The 23308-nt window shown below is 40.9% G+C and overlaps 1 protein-coding gene across 2 annotated transcripts; it reads right to left on the minus strand.

Moving 5' to 3' along the window:
• Positions 1 to 1738: 1738 nt before the first annotated feature.
• taok2b (TAO kinase 2b) lies at positions 1739 to 21332 on the minus strand. Of its 2 annotated transcripts, XM_029527115.1 has the most exons (20): positions 20815 to 21332; positions 17850 to 17990; positions 16849 to 16920; positions 16645 to 16746; positions 15793 to 15838; positions 15584 to 15680; positions 15234 to 15347; positions 14455 to 14546; positions 14196 to 14289; positions 13599 to 13680; positions 13205 to 13372; positions 12318 to 12524; positions 11795 to 12012; positions 11331 to 11508; positions 11073 to 11201; positions 10709 to 10912; positions 9944 to 10183; positions 5157 to 5369; positions 3284 to 3466; positions 1739 to 2677 (listed from the first exon to the last, which is right to left on the minus strand). In XM_029527115.1, exons 2-20 carry the CDS (start codon positions 17979 to 17981, stop codon positions 1739 to 1741), a joined length of 3510 nt encoding a protein of 1169 aa, XP_029382975.1. In that variant the 5' UTR covers positions 17982 to 17990; positions 20815 to 21332. The 2 variants fall into 2 exon arrangements, with proteins under 2 accessions (XP_029382975.1, XP_029382974.1); XM_029527114.1 differs by lacking the exons at positions 1739 to 2677; positions 3284 to 3466; positions 5157 to 5369 and having other exon boundaries at positions 6809 to 10183.
• Between the last annotated feature and the right edge of the window lie 1976 nt (positions 21333 to 23308).

A 23308-nucleotide genomic window follows, 5' to 3' on the forward strand; every position in this document is an offset into this window, starting at 1 on the left:
CCAATTGTAAAATCCTTTTTTTTTCTATAAGAGTCCAGAGGAGGAGGTCAAAGTTCACATGAATAGCAGGGTGTCTTTTTAAATTCAATTATTTTGTTGTCTAAAAAAAGTGGCAATAACTAGACTTTACCGCTCGACACACATACATAAATCATTAACAATTATTAATAATACCTTATTAATAATCATTAAACCTTGAACACACACCATACCTGACAATGCAACAGTTTTTTTTTGTTGTTATCTTTTTTTTTCTTTTCTGTTTTTTTTTTTCTACAGTCAAAAGTGGGCCCTTTTCCTCTCGGAAGAAAAACGTGAACATGTTTACAACAACAATAACATCAGGAGTAGTTATGGTAATATTGACACCTATAGAAAATGCAGTTGGAGTTGTTGCTCTAAAGCTTGAATTCAATACTCATTTTAATATATCAAAATTACTATCATTTTCTTTGTTACTCTATAAAACCAAATGACTTCCTTTTGTTTTTAATATTCCCATAAATATATACAGTAAAGATCAAAAATGTGGGACAACTGATCTTAAATGCCAGTGAAACTTGGACAGGTACGGTACATTTCAAATGTGTTTGGTCATGTTTACAAATTTTTTTTGTTTGTTTGTTTTTTTTGTACATCTATTTCATGCATTGGAGTGTGACTCCCATAGACACCTATGTTGTTTAGATACTCAATATGTCATGGATGCCAGAAAGCTTTTTTTTTTTTTTTTTTTTTTTTTTTTTTCCTTTTTAGTCTTTTGTATTTGTACATGTCCCCACAAAAGTTTCTCCTCATCCCGGCTGCATTTTTTAGGACAGAGTCTCTTTACAAACATTCTTGTGTATTCGTATTCGGACTTAAATCTTCTTGCTGTCATCAAATAAAAATTTTGATGGCACAACATCCCTTTAAGAACCCCTTAAAGGCATTGGTGACGTTCCAAGCAATTTGTTTTTGTGTTTTGTGTTTATACACTTCATTAAAAAAAAAAAAAAAAAAATCAATAAAACATCAACATTTCTAAATTATTAAAAAGGATTTTCCAGCTTCCACCATGCTGGAGATTAAAGTAACCCATCATTTGTGATTAACCCATGCCCCTCCCCCCTTCTTGCAAGTGCTTGCGAGATAATATCTGGACACTACAGACTAAATACAAGCACATACACAATGCAAAAAAACTGTTTCCCTTTTTCTTCCCCCTGTCCTCTCTCTTTCTCCATTCCAGGCAAGAACATCATAGAAGAAGACATGGCTGCCGTCCCCCCTCTCTCTCTGCAGCTCAGGGAGAAAAAAAAGGCTAAATGTCCCTTCTTTCACACATCCGATCTCACTTTTATACAGGCGGTAACAAAGATAAAAACAATAAACACAAACCTCCTCCCTTTTTTGATCTAGCATCATCTCAATACAGGGGTATTACAGGTGGTCATACTCCTCCCTCCCTCTTTTGTATCTGTGAGAATGGGAGAAAACCTCTCTACCCAGCCTGAGTCTAAAGTAGCAGAGTGCAGCTCAATAATTTCAGCTTGTCCTCCCTTAGTTACGGATCTCTCTGTCTCTCTGTGCGTTAAGAGGAAAGGAAAATATCAGTGAATCCTCTGCATTTCAGCTATTCAGAGAACTGAGATCAGTCCAAGGCAAAGTGGCAAGCTGAGAGTATTGAGCCTGTGATAGCTTCCTATACCCCCCCCCGTGCTTCTTGCTACCACCCTAGCTCTCTTGCCCCTGCTGTCTAAGAGTAGGAGAGGTGGGAGCCGTTAGAAATGTGAGAGGTGACTGAGGTGCTTCGGCTCAGGACTCCGTCGCTGCCCCCGGCACCTCCAGGCCCCCCACCGGACGCCGTCCTCCTCAGGGGCTGGGGACTATTCCTCAGGGCCATCAGGCTCGGGGCACCACGCACACCAAGCCCACTGCCACCATATATCCCACCCTGTGAGGAGGAGGAGGAAGAAGAAGAGGAGGATGGGCCGGAGATGGATGGAGGAGCTGGGGGTGGGGGAGGTAGCATGGCAAGGGACTGAGAGGAGGAGCGTGAGGGCAGGTGATGGGAGAAGGGCAAGGGGTGTGGGTGGGCCAGGTCACCACCGGAGCCTCGCACTCCGGCCCACTCCCGCTCCCTCTCCTTCTCCCTCTCCCTATCTCGATCCCGCTCTCGCTCGCGGTACAGCTGCGGTGTGCTCTGGTGGTGGTAGTGCTGGGGCAGGTGGTGGCGCTGGTGGTGAGAGGAAGACGAGGAGGAGGAGGAGGAAGAGGATGCAGAGGAGCGGGACGAGTGGTGCATCTCTCTCCCATCCCTCCCCAACCCCAGGGCCATCCCCAGGCCGTGGGAGGAAGAGGAGGATTCGCTCCGGCGGTCCCCCACCCCGCTGCTGCTACCGATGCCGCTGCTGCTGCTGCTGTTGTGGCTGCGCCGGGAGTGTTGCTGCGAGGGCATGTTCTGTGGGTGCATGCCGTGGCTCCAGTGGCTGCCGGCGCGGGAGCTAGAGGGCGGGGCATTGGAATAGCCCTGCTTAGGGTAGGCCTCGCTGGGGATGCCAGTCAGCGCCATGTTGCTGAAGCCCAGACGCAAGCTCTCAGAGTCGAAGGCCTCAATCTCGCTAGCCTGCCGCTCCAGGAGGGTGCGGATGCGTTCTGAGCGCTCGTTTTGCAGGGACATCATTTCCTCCTCGATCTAAGGGAAAGAGCATCAGGACACACAATGTCATTTTTCTCAAATTTAGCAATGGGGAAGCTAATGTAGAGCTCATACGTTAGCTAACCATCCTGAAAGGTCATTCTTAAACTTCCAACCGCAACAATATTACCAAAAGGTCACATAAAGTTCAACAATAGTTTTGCAAACGTAGATTATGAATTGCAGATAAATGTCTTAAAAGAAAAAAAGATCATGTGGTAAAATTGAAAGCTCCAGAAATCAGGAAATTGACTGGACCTTGATTTTTTTTCACCAAAAGCTGTTTCCAGGCTGAGAAGTAAACGCTCTTTTACACTAACAAGGCTAAAGGTTTTCTGTTTTAGAAGACCATAAGATATGATTGAAAGCTCCAGAATGACACCTGGAAAGAGTTTGAGACCAAAATAATCATCAGTGTTGATGCAGTTGTAGAAATTTGAAGTAAACTGTGGGTTCAACATTGACCATCACAGTGTTGAGGCAAAATATTTTTTCACCTACTTTAATCAGAAATGATCCAGTCTGCAGTCAGCTCTCTCTCTGCCTGAATGAACTGCTGAAACTCACCAAAGCGTGGACTACATTTTAAGATTTGACTCTGACCCTCTGCTCCAGCAGGGCGCGGCGGATGGACACCCTCTGCTCCAGGTCCTTGACTTCCCTCTCGTGCTGGGTGTCAGTGTGGATCTTGATCTTGCTCTGGTAGGCGTTGAGCAGCTCCAGCTCCTGCTGCAGCTGCATGCGCAGCACCTTGTACTCCGCTTCCTGTGTCTCATCCAATCGCAGCTAAGAGGCAGAAAAGGGAGGGAGCGTGATGAAAAATGGATCTGAGGTATTTGTACAAGCAACTTTTGCTTTAGTGTTAGCAAGGGGAGAGGAGGAGGAGCTCAGAAAGTGTGACAAACATAAAAAAGAGAAAGAGGGATGGAGATGCACAAGAGAGATGAGGAGAGAATAAGGAGTGTGTCCCATAAGGTTTTGTGCGTTGTACGAGACATTGTCGAATAAATTCACAACCTAGTGAATGTATCTCCAACCTTCAGTGCCTATTTTACAGATAAATGTTAATGCAGATATAATTTCAAAATGTGTGGGTTTAAAAATCATCTAAATAAATTGGTTTAATATTCCAAAATGTTGAATAGTTGAACTGCTATGTCTTTAAGCCTGGCTCTAGAAAACAAACAAAATATAATTTAAAACAGATATAAGTGTGTTCTATGACCTCAGCACTAAGTTTAATCAGTGTGTGGGAAACCTTTAACAAAGACTCAGACCTGAGCAGAGTAGATGTGCAGGCAAACAAGGGCAGCAGGGATTTGGCTTACTGGGCTTACGTGGCTCGCTGCCATGTGAGGTAATTAAAGCACAGAGCGTTATGTCATCGAAGGGAACACATTTAATACAGCCCATCTTTTTCCTACTATATCTCATTTACTTAAAATCTGGGATCTGTGTTTTTGTCATTTCAATGCAAAGATTAAATTAATAATATGAGGAAAAAATTACAGTGTTGGGGAGGGGGGCTTTTCATATTTAAAAAGAAATATGCTCCCCAGAAGTGGTGAGAGGTGGCCCTTTAATTATTCTTTACTATAACTTTGGTGAATTGGTAAGAATTCTACTTGTAAATGTGCATTTCCAGTCTGGTCATATTTTTTCCACAACTAAATAAATAAATAAATAAATAAATAACATAAATCGTAAAACCATCTCCATTGCGGCTCCCCCACCTCCCTCCCACAACCCCGTCCAAAAAGTGACCTGGTTTCTTAAGCTCTTAAAAAAAAAATATATATATATATATATTATATTAGTTCTGATGTAATGTCAATATTCACAAGAAAAAAATGTACATGAAATAAGAATCTATAGAGAGCAAAAGAAATTAAAAACACCTCCCACTTCCCAAAATAACTTAACACTCCCTTCAAAAATTCACACACGAAATGAACATAATCAGGGGGTGCAGTGTGGAAAAACTGTCACTGCTCATGCTGCATTGTGGGTAATGCAGCAGATAATAGAGGGCCTGGTATAAAAAGGTTACATCAATAAACCATTATGAATCTAACCATTTCATAGGGGAGCAATGTTAAACTGCAAGAGAACTCTGTCCTGTAATTATGTGATGAAAACACTGTGGTCTAAGATTCAGCTCAACATAAACCTTGTTTTATTGTTTCTCTGTTCTCAGGCCAGTCAGATGATTCTTCCTCTCAAATATTCAGGGGGGAAGTTTTGCAACAAAACCTGCATTGAATTGGTATTATTATAGGAAAAACATGATATTGTAGGTAAGTTTTTGTATGTGAGTTTAGGTGGAGATTGACTCTGAGGGACTGGGAGGAGGCTGGTTGGCGGGCAGACAGGCAGACAGGCAGGCGGGCGGGCAGCAGGAAGGCCCCCAGGCCAGGCACAGCAGTGGTGGTGTGGTGTGAGTGTGAAGTGAACGACGTCTCCTTGCCTTACTCACAGCCTGTGTGGACAGCATGTCATTGATGGAGTGGTCATACTGCTCGGCCAGGATGGCCAGTTTACGAGTCTGCTCATCCTTCAGCCGCTTCAGCATGGCCTTGTGGTCTGACTTCGGCGTGTTCTCCAGCAGGTGGTTGCGCAGGGCCTTGTACTGGCGGGTTTGGATCTTACAGGTGTCCTGGAACTGACGCTTAATCTGAAGCTCTTTGGACTGGAGGAGAGAGAAGAGAGATGGAGGCAGCTGGACTAAAGTGTTCCTGAAGTTTCAGAAAGGAACATGGTGGTAGATGTGCTGAATGGAAAAAAAAATCAGAGGGGTTAATCCTTTCACAGTGAAAAAAAATGAAAAAGTAAAAATACCTGGTAAAGGCAGGAGATGGCATCGCTAACAATCTGACTAATGCTGCATTTATTTTCTCCACATTTTATCAGTTTTGTTGGTCCAACCACGGCACCAGCCTGTTGAGAGATCAGCTGAGAATCTGCATGTTTAACTCTTAATACTCTATTACTATTATTTTGAACCTCTCTGCTTTATTCATATTTTAACTAAAGTTGTGGAAAGGTGTAGGTGCGATCTCTGGGTATGGACAACAGTTAAATAAATTAAACTGAGCTGAGCTGATAAAAATACAACATGACTTAAGTAGAGTTGGGTATATTCACTCTGTGTAACTCAGACTTTGGCTCTGTGTCTGAGTCTACTGTACCTTACTAGTAAAATGAACGTAAGAATGCAGGGATGTTACTGCAGTGCAAACTCCACAAATTAAATACAGTTTTTACTATGAATAAATGGTGAGAATTTAAAATTCAAGAAAATAACTAAAAGGTCTCATCAACAGTGGTTTGTTCCTTTATACATTTAACTAAGAACTAAGAAGTTGATTAAATTCAAAGCTTTTTACGAATATAATAGTGACTAAATGGTGAATATTGAGTGAGTTATTTAAAAGTGCTATTGAAACGGTGAATCGCGCACAAAGGGAGAGAAAAGAACACAACAAAGAGAAAGTGAATGATGGTACAGGAGGAATGGCAGACAAAATGGTAAAGGGATATTTCTATAAAATAAGCTTTGCTGATCAGATCAGAGAAAAGAAAAACAAATGAAGACATGATAAAAAATGATAACAAAACTCATAAAAACAAACAAGACAATGATTTTACACACAAAAGAATTTATTTTTTGTGTAAAGAAAAAAATCTGGAAGTATGACAAAGTATTTTTCTATGCTTGCGAGCACACAGCCATACAGTATGCCAGCAAACAGCCATGCAGCTAAAATGAGAATAAACAGGACAACAAAATGGCTGCCAAAAAGAATGCAGTACTCATCTTAGAAATACTGCATAAATTAAATATATATACAAAAAAGGGCGATATAGCTCTGTGGAAATTAAAACACTCCGACAACAAAACAGAATAAAAACATGTAAACATACACAAAAGGAACAGGAAATAACTGATACTCAAACACAAATGTAAAAAAAAAAAAAAAATGGAAAAAGAAAAGTTACATTCAAATAATATGTTTATAAAATTTCTTTTGTAAAGCTAGATTTCCCAAATACAGGTCACTGAAAAAGAAGTGCCTTGCTTCGGTTCCCCTGGGTCAAAGTACAGTCAGGATTCATTTTCCTACTCAGTTATATTCCTCCAGATGAGTTGCTCAAATGACAGGGCAGATGTGTGATTTTTTTTTTTTTTTTACACATCCTGTTTAACTAGACCGCCCCTCAGACATGCATATTACATGTTTATATGCATAGATGTGCAACTGCATAACAACTGCAGGTTTACTTAATTTGAATTAAATATGCACATCAGTGTGCGATTCTAAAACTGAAGATAGAAACTGCACCATATCAACCTTTTCTGGTCCAAATGAAAAATTGTTGAAGTTATTAACTAACTGACAGAAATATTAATCACTACATTTTGAAAAACTCAACTATTCTCAATAACAACAATAGCTGATCTCCCACATTTGGTGTCATTTTTTTAATGGTCTTTGAGAGTGCAAAATCGAACGTGTCTGCAATGACTGGATATCTTCTTTCACATTCAGTAGTTTTCTTCAATCTTTGGACTTATTTTATGATTGTGTGTCTCAAAAGATTGTCTATGGCTTCATATAAATTAAGCTTAATTGAAATATTAAATAGGATTTCATTATATTATACTTTTGCTACTCCGAGTATATCTGCCCTCATGCATCCACCATAAATTCAGGATATGTTACTTCACAGCAGACATGAACATTTGTGTTAACAGCTCTAACTAGGCACTTGGCTGTTGCAGATTCATATGATTATTGGGGGAAATATATCTATATGTTTACATGGTAAATCATAACAAGATTATTGCATAAATCGCAATAAAAATAGCCAATGTAACTAAAATATGAAAGATGAGGATTTCTCCAGCTGTAAATAAAATCCACTGCTGCCTAAACATAGAACAATGAACTTCTAAATAACTTCTGGTCAAATAAAGTAAGACCTGTTGACTGTCTTCCACTTCATCTTTAACACAGAGAGTCCATGTTTCAAATTATATTGAATATCTTGAGTGGTCCTGTGTATTTCTGCTCAGCTATTTATTGCACTTATATACTAACTGAAAGCTAGTGTTCAGGGTGATGCTAGTGAAATTATTAAGCATCGTTTTTTCACAGTATTCAGCTTTGGGGAGTGAAATTACAGCCATGAAACTAAGCAATACTGTAATATTTGTTCTAAGCACTGAGATAAAAGTGCCCAAATGAGACCCTATGCAATAAGACCACTATAAAGAGAAACAAACCATTGCACAAAAATGGTCTTAAAATAACCATAAAAACATTTGTCTTACAAAATAAGAGCAAAATAATAAAATTAAAGAAACTTCAAGGAACTTTTACAAAAAGCACATTATTGAAATGATAAAACTTCACTGGGTTTGGTACAGTAACCGCAGGTTCATCAACATGAGCCCACTGATTCAACAGTACAACACATCTTTATTAAAGAAATGTGACTAACACCAGTCTGGGAATCATAAAACAAGAGAGACATGTGGACCCAAATCAAAAACACAACGGTCAAATGATGGAACATAGTGTGATCCTGATCACGCTAACACACTCACACAAACAGCAGCACATTCCCTCTCTTCCCCTCCAAGTCTTGCTATCTCCACGGGCGCATTTTGCCCCTGACAAACCTTCCAGATGAGGTTCGCCTTAACCCACACTCCCACCTGCCATCCTCACGAAATATCCTCTCCCTCTCTTCCCTTCTCTGCCTCTCCTTCTCTCTCCTCCTCCTCTCCCTCTGTCTTCTCTCTCTCACCTCTCTTGGCAGGAGGCGGGGTAGCCTGCTTGGGAGCTGCTTCTTCAAGAGGCCCAGAGTCTGAAGTTGAATCCGGACACTAAGCGGCACCTTTTTAAGGGCCTGTCTAGCTAGTTTTAGCACTACAGAGTTAGCCAGATCTGCCAGAACCCCAAGGGGGCGTCGGCTAAAACGCTTAACCCAGAGCACGCCCCTGGCCAAAGGAGAGGCATTGCTGCAGCAAGCCTGATACTCTAAAGGCAAACTCTTCAGCGGTACTGGAATTTGAGACTGCCGTACCCCCCAGTTGCGCCCTGCTTTAGGAAACATCTCATAGAGGTTACGCTCAGCCATACCACCCAGGACTGACTGGCACATGGCAAACAGAGGTCTGGGGAGGCGGAAAAGGACTCGCATGCACAGGCGGTTGACTTTGCGGGGTGCACGCTGGAGGAAGTCGCGAGCCGGTCTGATAATCAACACCACCACCAAATAGAGGGAGAGGAAGAGGGATGGAGAGCTGAGGAAGGAGGCTGAGATCAAAATGATGGGGATGTAATAAATCCCCAAACTGAGGGAAAGTCCTAAACTAAATAGACCACTGGCCCAGAGGCTAAGCGACAGGTAGGTGGAAAGAGACAGAGAGCAGCAAGAGCGAAGGAAAAGGTATGAGAAGAAGAGAGCCAAAAAGGCAAGCTCTGCAGAGAGAATGACAGAGGCCACGGAGGGAAGAGGTGGAGAGCGACGCAAGGAGAGGAGGAAGATGGAGAGCAGCAGCAAAGTGAGGTTGGAGGGCTGGGCAGCAGCAGAGAGGGAGAGGAGGAGGCAGATGGCATGCGAGAACAGTGAGGGGAAAGAAGTCTGTGTGGGGGCTGGGGGAGGAGGGGCGGCGATGGGTATGGGCTCCAGCTCCTCTGGGGTATCAGGAAAGTAAAACTCAGAGAGTTCATCGATCTCTCGCCCACGAAGACGCCTCTTTTCTGGGGATGGGAATGAGATCAGCTCTGAGGGACAGCCATCGGCCACGCCCCTGCCCTCTTCTTCTTCACTGTCTACATGTGTAGTTTTATCATGGTCCTCCATGTATTCCCACTGCACTCCTTCTACTTCCCTCGACTCTGTCCCATCTATTTTCCACTCCTCTTTCTCACCCACATCCTCTCTGTCATGACTTCTCTTTTGTTTATTCTCATCATCACCCAAATCTTTCCTTTCGGGGACACTTGCCCCTTCCATCTCCTCTACTCCTGTAAAAATGTCATCATCATCTTTGATTTCTACCAATGCTCTATCAAGCGCATCCTCAACATCATATATCTTCTTTGCTGCCACCTCCCCCTCCTTTTCCATTTCACCCTCCGCCTCCACTTCCACCACCCCCACCTCACTGTCCCAACTGCCGCTTGGCCCCTCTGTTGCCGGGCTCTCTCCTTCCTCAGGAGACCCCTGACTCTGGGTGCTCTCACTCACTTTGAGGCTCTTGGGTTGTTGGCGGACCTCCATGGCGTGTTTCTGACGCAGCTCCTGCTCACGCCTCTTGTTATACTCCATCTGGTTGGTGAGCTCCGTCTGGTGCTGCGTGCGGATAAGCTCAGCTCGCGTACGCTGCACCAAACCCAGCTGGCGAAACTCCAGCTCCTGGGTGGACTCATGGTGACGCAGCAGCATCGCACACTCCAAGTCCTTCAGAGTCTGCTTCTTGTTCAATTCCTAGACAAGAGAAGAAGATGAGAATGAGACAGGCAGGGCATTATAATACCAAAACTGTGCGTAGGCAGCCTGCCAAAGTGTACACAAAATAAAAAAAAAAAAAAAAAGATATTTCCTATATATTTAGTTAATTTTTTTTTAAGATATTTGTCATAGAAATTAAAAGCGTATATGGCTGAGAGGTGTTGAATCAACAGCCATAAGTAGTACTTAGCAGCAGTGCTGTAGAGGACTCGCTTTTGTTCTATTTTATTTCTGATGAGATGGAAACAGGAAGCCCATTTCAACTTTCTATTAATCTTTTATTTAAAAGTCAAATATAAACATTCATGATCTATGACAACTCTGTGTAAGCCTTACTGTGCTAGAAAGATACAATAAGGGTTATTTTACTCTTCTTTTAACTTATACATTTATTTGTTTTATATTCAGTAGCACATTGTTCAAAGAAACAAGCTGTATATGGTATTGCACTAAGGCTGATGTGTTTCAGTTTTGGGGGGAGGGGGGGGGGGGGGAGGGTACCTCTCGCAGCAAGTCCTGCTCCAGATTGTGCCGTCCCAGCACCATCTTCCTCTTATACTGGCGACACTGTAGCTCATAATACTGCCTCTGCCGTCGCAGCAGGCCTGCCTCTTCCTCGGCTTGCAGCTGCTGCAGACACTCCTTCTGATGTACCAACCACTCCTGTTTCTCCCGCTTTGGTGTTGACTGGTTCTCATTCAGTTCCTGGAGTGGACAATGGAAAAAAAAAAAATTAGTTAAATTTGCATGATATTAATCTGAAAGATTTTTTTTAATATAAAAGGAGAGCTGAGTAACAGATAAATTACGAAAAAAAAGATTGTGTTTCTATCCATGTGGTTTTAGTTGGATGTGGTATGATCACCTCTTTGAGCTGCTCCTTGCGTTGTCGATACTGCCTCTTCTGTGACTCCAGAAGACTGGTCAACTCCTTCTTTTGCTGGGCAAGTATGTGCTGCTGGAACTTTTTCTCCTCAGTCATGACTGCCTTTGTCTGGAAAACAACCTCATTGATATCAGATTCAACATAACTTGTTGAATAGGTGAATATTTGATCCAACTCCCAACTCCAGAAACTGCAGCAGACCCATGGGTACCAGTCACTCCTCCTGCATCAGCTCACCTCCTTCTCCAGGATGGCCTGGTGCTTCTTGGAGAATTTTTCTCCTTCCATTGAGAAGCTGTTTCTTTGATTCTCCAGTTCTTTGTCCAATCTCAGCTGGTGCTCGTCCATCTCTGCCTTCAGCTTGTTCTCCAGGCCCATCAGCTGTTTCTGGTGCTGCCGCCGCATCCGCTTATACCTGAGAGGAGATGCAGGGCAGAACGTTAGTCAGAAATACAAAGGGGCACTTTAAGAGTCATGAAGACTACTTGACCGGCTTTTTACTTCTAGCACAGTTTTCCCTGCAGTGTTCCTCTGTTCTCTTTTAAGTTCAAATATTTGTGGTATCCTGTGAAGTTTTACAAATGTAACACAGTAAAACCCTTAAAAAATTGTTTGATGACTAGGATCAATACAAATAAACCTGAGTGGTTTCAATCTCACATGAGAAGAATATATGTCCAGTTTAATCATTTTTGGCTTACCCAGACATCTGCTCTCTCAAGGCTGACCCCTGCTCATGTTCCTGAATCTGACGAGTGACAAGGGAGGCTGTTCTGATGGTGGCAAAATGGTCTCTGCCTCGACGGCGCCTCCCTCCTCCTCCTCCTCCTCCTCCTCCACCACCACCACCAGCAGACGAAGCTTCTCGTTGTGAGTCAACCTCTGGCTGATATGGATCATCATAAATGTTGTCATGGCTCTGCACAGTAGAGACCAAACAGAAGAGAAGAAATTAAAAATATGAATAATCTAATACTTATGCACATGTCATCCTAGAGATAAATATTAAAACAGACAAGGAGTACCAAGTCCTTTAAGGATTTGGCTGCTTGTCTGGTGAACCAAGCACTGGGCTACTAGGCGATTTTCTGATTTAGTCTCTCTTTTAGGTTAAATGGATGTCTGTCTTTAAAATAGATGGACATAAAGATTTGGGAGGATTTGTAAAAGATGTGGGTTTTGGAGTAAACCTAGAGTAAACTAGATTAAACCATTTGGACTGACCAGGGGCTTGTGCAGGACTGAGCTGTTGGAGGTGACTGTGTGCTCTCCCTCCTGCATCATGGCCATCTCCCCGCTGTCATCAGAGCCGTCTGCCAGGCTGTTGACCGAGCTGCTCTGGGAGCTGGCACTTATTGACATGGATGGCAAAGAGTGGGAGCTCTCCATGCTATTGACTGTGCCGGTGCGCAACATATACTGCTCCACATCCTGGTTAACAGGAAGGAAGGGAAAAAAACACAACCAACAGAAGATTAGACAAAAAAGGATTCTACATTACAGCAGTGAGACACAGACCTACTGTAAAAAAGTGCAACAACACATTCTCTGAATTCCTTAATTTCCTTTTGTGGGGAGCAAACTGGAATCAAATGCTGATGGAAACAAAGGCCTTTGTATGAAGAGGAAGAGGCTCTACGTCCACAATATATATCGTGAAGTAAAATACAGAGGCAGGATGGATACTAAAACCAACTGCTTTCTCTTTGAGTCCCTGATATACATTCATCCTGTTCAAAAAGAAATATTGAGCAGGGTTTGGCTTCAAGGAAGCTGGAGTTTCTTTTCTTAATTTCCAATCAGAAGTTAATATGAAATCATGAATAAAAGACCCTGACATGCACTCTGTTCAAGTCTTTATAAGTGTTCTTGTTGCTGCTGGTGAGCAGGAAATGCAACTCATTGCACAACTTTGAAGCAATACAAGCAAAATTTCACTTCACAAAATTAGCCCAATCTAAACCATTTTAAAAAGGAAGACGGAGTAAGACTTGAAAGATAGCCTCAGTGTTACTGTAACTGTGCATCTCCCCTGACTTTTTTTAAAGCTCAAATTTGTCTAAGTTTCCCATAGTTGTCTGCCTTTTCCTCCTTTTTTGCTCCATTCTTACCTCTTCCTCATCAGCTCCTTCTGGTGCAGGACCATTGTGCGCCTCGTGGAAGAGGATTTTCTTCATCTTCCGGTACTGAAGGTTGTCCAGCTCACGAACAGCATCCTTGGTGCGTGCGATCAGATCCATCACAACTGTCATGGGACGCTCTCTGCATAGGAAGTGGTGCTGGGCAGATGAAGAGGTTAAGCAAATAAGAGGCAGAAATAGGGGAGCAGAGTCAAGAGATGGTCTTTGTACATTGGATGCTAGTTTGAGTAAGTTCATTTTTCTAGTTGATTGTAGATGGTCTTAAACTCGTTTTAAAGTGACTGCCCAGCTCCATGCCAAGAGTGACCAAAACTGTGTAATCCCTTAATATGCAACATCCAACTATATTTGAGAGGGCTTGTACCTTCAGCAGCACATCAGAGGTAGGTCTGTCCTGGGCGATCTTCTGCAAACAGGAGTCCACAAAATTGCGGAAATAATCAGACCTGAAATTATAACAATGTCGTCAAAAAGGAACCAATCATTGCATTCAATTATGTGATAAATGACAACTACATACACTTATGTATTCATGTCATTTCTTATTTTTTGACCATGCAGTAACTTATACTTAGACAACTATCAAAATGAATAAACCGTCCTTTTTCACATGATGTTATCATATTTTTGCTGTCTTTTTGCTGCAAGGGCAGTCATGAAACACAGCACAGTTCAGGGTTTATTTAAATTAAACAGATGATAAAACCAATTTTGTAGCTTCACTGAGATATGAAAAGCACAATGTTGCAAAAATTTCTTCATGTCCAAGTCAACTACTCTCAAAATCTAAAAACTAATAAATTCCTTCATCAACAATTCAATTAAACCTTAGAAAAACATTTCAAGCACATTAACATTGATAATTTCAAAGAACAAAACGAAAACAACTCCTCTTTGCACATTGTGTCTCATTGTTCATCATCTCTCTAAAGACCAGTTAGGAAATGTCCAAATCTCTCACCAGTGATTAGACTGCAACACAGGGCTCTCATTCTGGGCGATGTGGTATAAGGCACTCATCGCATTCATGTTGAACAGAGGAGGCTTCCTTTCCGCTGGAGAGTGATAAAGAATGACATAGCATGACAGAGAATGGCAGATAAAGGACAAGAACAAATAAAAAAGAAAACAGAGGAGAGGAAAAAAAAGCAAAGAAAGGGGTCGGGTGTTTCCAGCTGCATGAACTCATGCTTATGGACCATTTTTTGGCCATTTCTTACCCAGCTCTATGCAGGTAATGCCAAGTGACCATACGTCCACCTTCCCATCGTACTGACCCTCATCCATGGCCAGGATCACCTCGGGGGCCATCCTTCATGAAGGAAACAAAAATACCATTCAGCCACTCAGCTCATTGCCTTTGATCCTGTTTTAACAGAATGAGCCTCAGGGCTGATCAGTGTGTCCTCAAAGTTATGGAAATTTTAGATTAAATTTAAAATAAAACAAACGTATGTGAATAATCTAACATATATTTGGAAATTTATAAATTCATTAGAAGATTTTTATGAAACTCATGTATGATACTGTTTAGGGTCAGTATTTGCCAAATCCATGCAACAGCTGGCTGGCAATTTCTTCTTTTCTGGTTATTAGTGCAAACTTAGGTTGTGCAACTAAAAACACATTTCTTTAAGTTCAATATAATAATTATTTTTTAGCTTGATCGATTTAGTGCTTCGGTTAAAAAAAAAAAAAAAAAAAAAAAAAAATTGAAATGGAAAAAAAACTGCATTCTCAATTGTTTTATTCCATACAGATCACAAAGCCAATGATAAGAGAAAAATAAATTATTCTGACATTTGAGAAACTGGGGATGGACAAAGAGAGTGTACAACATGAAGGACTACTTTTATTAAAAATGTGTGATGCATTCTGATGCACAAGTTTTGATAGAACATAATGTGGCATAATTCTTGTGAATCCAAAAGGAGCAATTGTTCTCACACCATCGTCTAATGCAGAGGATAACACTTGGGTGAAGAATTTGGTATCTTACCAGTAAGGTGTTCCCACAAAGGAGTTGGCTGGAGCAACGATGGAAGCAGAGCCAAAGTCTCCCAGTTTGACCTGACCTGGCTCTGTTAGCAAGATGTTTCCTGCTTTCACATCCCTGAGAGAGAGACATGTTCAGATAAGAGAAAATGACACATCAGGGAAAAAGTGTGAGGTAGTCAAAACAAATGGACACATGAAAGAAAATGTACTGGTAGAGACATTAATGTTCTACTGCACAGTGTGTGAGCACAACACCATTGCATAACGGCACAGTTTGTTTTGTCTCTTGTCAAAGTGTGGGGGAGGAGAGCAGAACAGATACAGATAGTGAGAAAAGGAACGAGGGGTTACCTGTGAATCATGTTGTGAGAGTGAAGATACACCAATCCCTGCAATGCACCATGGGTTATGGCAGCTATTTCCACTTCCTGAAGGGGTTTCTTGTGGACTGAGCAGAGAAATATTTGCAACATCAGGGACTATTCATGTCAACATTGGAAATATATAATTAACTTATTACTGTTTCTTAATTACTCAATCACATCTTATTTCATACTTACCTTCTAAGAGGTCAGAAGCTGAGCCCAAGCAGTACTCCATTACAAGCTAAAGAGAGACAGAGCTGGTGTCAAACTGCATGCTATTTTAGGGAGCGCACTCAACTTTTAGGACTTTTTCCACGCTTGACACGACCAGAGCCACTTTTCCCTGAGCGTTCAGTACATTTATTAAAGTGTAAGAGGCTGTTGTTGAGTAAAGGTGCAGCCCAGAAGAGTGTTCATATAACCACTTTGAGATGGAAGTCTGAGGTTTCCTTCCACAGAACAAGAGCATCTCCTTGAGTCTGTATTAGCCTTGCTAAATGTATCACAGTAACATAATGCGCCAATACAATGTAATAGGCATCATTATTAAATCATACTTGAAATGCAGCAGATAGTTGTCGCAATTTTAGCTCTGAGGGTGTTTTCACTACATTATATTTTGTTATGGTCTGGACTAAATTTAGGATTTCAGGTTCTGTTGGTTCACAAAGTTAAAGGCAGGGTTTGACTGGCAGCGATTGAATATGAATATTGTTCTGCCCCCCCCACAGCATGCTGGATATTTTTTTGCTTTCTCTTCGTATGCAACAGAAACCCAAACAGGAAACTGCAAACTATAATTTTAGTAAGTGGTTTATATTCCTCCAGTTTCGTTTCAAATGTTTTTTGGGTCAACTCATTTATATGATTGAAATAAAACTAAACAACAAAAGTAGAATTTTTCAGTTTGATGAACGCATACTATGACATGAACCTGTTTGCTTGAAGGTGCTGCCGAAAAACAACTTCAGTACATACTAAATGATGATTTTTTTTTTCATCTAACATAGCTGTTATTATTTTGCACATATGGACACACACACTTACCCATGCTGTGTGCTCCCTCAGATAGCAGCCACGGTATTCAACGGTGTTTGGGTGGCGCAGTTTCTGAAGAAACTTCACTTCCTTGATGATATCCTGCCATTTCTGGAAAACAATCAGAGCCACAGTCATGTATGAGAAAACTGACTGATAAACTGATCCTGCATTTAGAATAGAAGAAGGATTAGACTTTTCTCTAGGTCCTACCTCGTTGGACTGTTTGCCACTGTAGGACATCTTCTTGATGGCCACCACCTCATTGGTGCGGATGTCATGGGCCTATTGTGGAAATGTTAGCGAAAATTAAATCAATTTCTCTCAACTCTTTCTCAGTATTTATGACAACAGAATATAAATTAAATTAATTTACTATTGGATGTTGATCACAGTATTGATGCAGCACCTTGTATTTACTAAAAATACCAGACAAATCTGGTATTATTCAGCCATTTTAACTTAGGGTCAAACAAGAAAAACAAGGATTTCTGTTGACTTCCTCCCTCTTTGCCCATCGTTCCCTTCATCGATGACTTGGTCCTCTTCACCCTTCTTTAACCAGAGCTTTAAATCCATCACTTACAAGTTGTCCTACAACATCACCACATTTTTCCCTTTTTGTTTCTGATGCCAAATTTCATTTAGCTGATTATTATCTACCTTGAGATTAGTGTCCTCCTGTCTAACAGATACCATCTCGGACCCACATCATCATCCCAATGGCTATGAGACCTTTGATGTCACAACTGTTTGAGTGTTTGGGTTAGACTGTTCACTGGAATAGAGAGAACTGCTAAAATGAATAATTTTTAAGAAAAATAATTTATTTCATATCCTTCAACTTCCACTGAAATTAGCGTAGATTATATCTTTAAAGTTCAAAGAAGAGAGAAAAGGAAATCAACACATTTGACCAAGATAGTAATTCAGCATTAATTAATTAATTTCAGTATTCAATGTCTTGGACAAAATAACAGCTGATTAAGAAGATTAATAATTTAAATTCTTTTTAGCGTGCTCTACAAATGTAAAAAACAATTATATGAATAGAAATCAATAGTATAAATTACTTAGACTTGTAACAGATAAGAAAGGCCCACAGTCACAGCAAAACGTCCCACGGGAGTAGACAAACTGTGGTGACAATTGCCCATTATATTCAAACCCCCTTCAAAAACTAAATAAATAAAGATTTGAGGAAAGGAACTCACAAAGTAGACTGCTCCGAAACTCCCATGGCCTATCTCCCTCAGGTCTGTAAAGAGTTTCTCGGGATCCTCCCTGGAGAACAGTTCAGCCACCTCCGGGTCCTTCAGGCTCCCGGCCCGCACACTCGACGGCATGGCCAGCGCCTGGTGGGCATGGAACAAACACACTGAGTAAGTGTCTGCTACCGGGAGAGATTACCAACATGTGCTTTGGAAACATGTCTCTCACATTAGTAACATTTTTTTCTTTTTAACAATACAAAATACTGTATACATATCAAATCGGTTACTAATCATCACTTTTCAATGAACCACTGTGGTATACATAGGCGAAATCAGTGTCTTCCTATAACACAGAAGACCTTAATCTTCTCATTTAGTTGTTTAGTTGTTTATACATTAACACCAAATAAATTTCTGAAATGTCAAAAGGGCTACCGGTACTGCTGATCCCAGCAAAAAACAAAACACTAGGGTGCAGCTTAATGCAGTGTTTTCCACTGCTCATGTGTCCCTTTTTCTTGTGTTAAAAAGCTTTTTGTGCTCTTCACCTGCATTTTAATTGCTCAAGAATTAAAAAATGTCTATTTATTTTTACTCATTTGGAAAGATGGAAAGATTCCACACACATCACATCTGAAGACCATCCATCCATCCATCCACCCACCCATCCATCCATCATCTGCCTCTTTACCAGGCCTGAACGATCCTGGAAAAACATAACATTGGTGTGATTACTTTATTTTTTCAAGAAAGACTTTGATATTCAAGAGCAGCTAATTACTATAATGTCACGATATAAAGTACGGGTAGCATTTATCTGTTTGGTAGGTCCAGCTGGAAGTGAGAAAGACATTTAGAATCTCTCGTTAGCAACTATGTTTTTTTTTTCCCCTAAGAATTCAACATATCTTAAGATGGCAGCTGCAACATCTTTTTCCTTTGGCAACACAAACTATTTTCATTGTCTGCCACACAAAAATATTCCCCCTCTGTGATTCTGACTAGTCATTAACTGGTCCTTCGGTGTGCACCCTCAGTGCCATGACCGCCTTTGTTAGACAGCAAGTATGTGAGTGAAAATAGTGAATGGAACAAAATAAAATCTGGATAAATAACTAGGCAGACGAGAGCGTTTGTGGTCAACATCATGAAAAAGCATACACAGAAATTTTCTATCAAGGAGTGGACCATGGTTGGTTCGATTTTACATGTAATGCTGATAATACAAAAAATGTTCAGAAGTATCCCAATTACAGCTGAGATCATACTTACGAAAAGAATCAGGCTCTAAAATGATATACTATACACACACAGCCAAATTTGAAAAACACATGAGCAACAATGTGTTCCACATGACTCAGATCGGTTTTCTTACAAGAACTGTGACTGAGCACATTAGTCTGGCTGGCAATAAAGAAAGACAATTTAGCTCATAAAGAACAGACAACAGTCATTAAATATTTCACAAGATAAAAGTAAACTGCCAGGCTGTTTTATAGACAAAATAATAGCCTGCTGTGTATGAACAGTGTGACCACATGTTTTTCCTTTGATAAAGCATAAATGCCTGTAACCACGACAGATGATATTCAAAGGCTTCTTGACCAATTGTGGAAAAGCAGAGATGTACATGACAGGATAACCCACTGAGGGCCAAATTTTACTATTCTGTAGTTACTATATAGCTATTGGAAACCAGGGTGAGGCAAATAAAAACTGAACTGACCAGTAATGTCATCAGTTTGGTGCTTGATAGCTTTAGCAATTCCTGAGTGTTATCAGACAACTTACCAAACCTACAAGGAAATGTTAGGTTGTTTTTTTTTTTTTTTAAATTGCTGACACATTTCCTATTAGTTCAAAGCTTGAGGTTAGAGGTTAAATATGAAAACATCTAAATTACCAAGTATAAGTGAATTACTGTACTATGATTTCTATTCTAGATTTCTAAAAATACAGAAGACGTACATGGGACATATTTTATATTTTACTCAGTCAAAGCTTTCTCTAAGAAAATGTCAGACTTATTTTGTAGAGTTCAGTTACTGTAAAGATCTTTGTGCAAACAGAAAGTCTGTTTCCAGTGCTGAGACAAAATCAGATTGCTTGTGATGCTCAAGCCCCCCAAATGCCACACTCTCCAAGAGGAGAGCCACAGAAGCACAAATAATATGTTCATTAATTATATCAAAATTGTAGCTAGACAGCAACAGCTCATTTGTGTAGTCCAGTCAGTCAAGTTAGGGTACAAGTAGAAACGCAGCACATGCTGGATTCCAAAGCGCTTCTAAATGAACATGTAGCAGATATATAACAGATATTTCATTCATGGGCATTTGGCTGCTGTCAAAGAGGAAGCATGTGTTTCCCTTTAAAAATGAGAAGTTCTTTATATCATGCAATGGAGCCTCAAGCAAGGTCTCATTCTATCTATTTTTAAAAGGCCATCCATGTCATACTCACTAAAGATACATTGGGAAAAAAAGGCAACGGATGGTTCAATTATGCTTTTTAATTCAAGATCATCTCTCCAACCTACTAACAATTTTTAGAACGGTGGATGACTCCGGGCTTATTGTGGGAAACAAAAACACATACTGTCCTTGGCTGGTGAGAGGCACCGAAGTAATTATCTGGATATGCTCCTGCCATCAGTATCATGTACTGTGTGCATCTCAGCTGAGCAAGTTAGATGGCTCTCGCACTTGGCTGGTCAATTAGGCTAGATTTGCTCCTGTTAGCAGAAGAAATGCATGACATGTATTCAACAGTAGACAACAGCAACTCCAGGCTGGATGGGTGTTCAGGTTGCAGGCCAACAACAAGCCTGCATGTCAATGTCAACCTCTCCCAGCTCTGAAAAAGAGGTAGCTCATGCTGCTGGCTGCTCCTCTCCCCTGCTAATAGAAAAGGAGAGGCACACTCAGCTGCTTTAGCATGCTGAATGATTTATAACATGTCTTACCGTGGCTTTTGGGATCCACTGTAGCTAGCCCTGGAGCTAGCTAACCGGCCTGGCTGGAAAAATATTGGTCTCACTCCCTTTCCTCGGCACGGGATGTCTATTCACCACGAAAAAAACACATTCTGCCTGTCGATGCTTTTACTCGAAGTGCCCTCCATCCCGATGCTCCCAGTCAAACGGACAGCTAGCTCGTCTGCACGGCTTGACATGAGTAAAGCGGCGGCCAGTCGAAGTGACAGCTAGCCGCTGACTGACGCCTGCCAGGCAGCTAGCAGCTGAGCTGTCTCCGGGAAAAAACCACAGGCTAGCTGTAGCCGCTGTTAGCAGCGGCGCTAACGGAATAACGTAACGCCAGGAGCCGCCTGCGACGTTTTCAACGGGAGACTGGCTCATTAACGTCCACGGCTCCGCTCCCCGCTGTCATTACGTTAGCGCCGTCGGTGGATTTCATGTCTAGTTCGTCTTATCCCCATTTTGCTCCCCTCTCATCCGTTTTTGTTCAGGACTTCATGATGGCGGAGCGGGGCGGGAGCCGAGAGGAAAACGGAAGCGCTCTTCTTCAACGCTTCGGAGCGGGCGCGAGAGCAGAGACGTCGTCACGGTGTGGCCGAAGAGGAAACCAGATCAGATACACAAATCCAGGCAACACACTAAAACTGTGTACACATAATTGTTGTTGTCTTTGCAACCGGAATGAATGATTATTTGTTAAAGACAAAGCACGTTTTATGTTGGGCCAGCACCAGCAACTAACAAGTGGAGTAGAAAGTACCACATGCTTGCTCCTGTGAAATATTGTGACATAATACAAGTACAAAGTAGATTTCAGTGGAAAACATAATTAATGAGTGATGCTGTTAATTGTGCAATATTTGCCTCCCGCAACTGACTTTTAGTTAACATGTGTTTCCTTTTCATCCAATCAGAATTAAGTCCAATTTTCACCTCACCGTGAATTGATCTGGTGTCACAGTTTCCATCCAGATGCATGTAAACACTGAGGTCACACAAATGCTCACACTGGAGCACTAATTCAAATCAACACCACAGAGGTATTTTACTGTTTTCAAAAGGGGACCAATTAACTAAAGCCGGCACTTATTTCTCAACAATTACTGAGAAATAATTGCTACAATGGTCTGATTGTGACTTTTACTGAAGAAGTATATGAATGAATAATCAATATTGTGCATAGAGTGATTTGGTGAAATAGGCAGCTGTAGCTCTTGAAAAGAGCCCAACTAGCGTTCACACTGATTAGGCAAACATCTGGTTTTAATGGTGATGGATTATTGGGTTGACAGATTATTTTTTTAATCCCTCCCAAGAAATAAAGACACAATAGATTTCTGTTAACTATTACATAATATACAAATTTCCTTTTTAGGCCTACTTTTGATCTACTGGCTCTTCCAGCTATCTTCTAAATTTCCATTTAATCTGCTACCATTTATCCTAATGGTTGTTAAAGTTATGTAGTTAAAAATGTAATCAGTGACCAGGCTGTATTATACACCAGAAATAAGAAGCTGCTTTTGTGATATATCAGTTTACTTATCTACATTTTCTCCCATTCCCCCCAAAAATAGCTTCTTGCCAGTTTCATTCTCCTCCTTCTCTTCTCAGTTTTCACTCATACGTACTTTGGCTTTTCCATAAATATCTTTTCACATCCATAGAGGTGTCCTGACATTACCTCTCAGCTGGCTAAAGGGAAAAAAACATTACTAGTTCCTGTTGCATAGCCCACTGGATTATGCTTCTTATGCAAACAGATTTTTGATGAATTTACATAAGCAGGGAGGTAGACAGAGGAGAAAAGGTCAAAGCAGAGGACACAAAAGCTTTAAAGATCCACAGCTGAAGGGTTTCAGATCAGCCAGTGAATTCTGATTCAATATTTACATCCTTGCTGCTGACCCAGAGACATTAATCCAAAATATTGTCATTGGGATTTTTAAGGGAAGAGATAATCCCTTTTTTGCACGCAAAATGTAACCAATACTCATAGATTATCACACAGTTGGATATTAGCTGTAATCCACCAGTCTATCTAAGTTTCACCATCATTGCTCTGAAAACAATGGATGAAGATTTGTTTATTCTTTTAAAGGGTTAGATATATTTTTCAACAGGAAAAAAATTAAAGCATGTTATTTGAAATGTTCAGTTTCATTCAACAGCATTAATTGAGCTCAACATATTAAAATCTGCAACAAATTAAAGTTTAATATCTATATATATTAATATATAATATATTGTGTTAGGGTAGTGTTTTGGGAACAATTCAATGTATTGTGTAAGAATTGTTATGAGTCCAGTCCTGAATATCCAACTGTAATATTGAATTAGTTATAGGACTGCACTGTTAAAAACAGAACATGTAAACAAGCCACTGAGCCACTGAACCCCATAACCCGTAAACTGATACAGTAGTATCTCACTTCCTCTGTCACCTGCAGGTTCAAATGTGAGTATAATATACACAGTGATG

Source organism: Echeneis naucrates, chromosome 19 (assembly GCF_900963305.1).
Source record: "Echeneis naucrates chromosome 19, fEcheNa1.1, whole genome shotgun sequence".
In the NCBI taxonomy this organism is placed as follows: Eukaryota; Metazoa; Chordata; class Actinopteri; order Carangiformes; family Echeneidae; genus Echeneis; species Echeneis naucrates.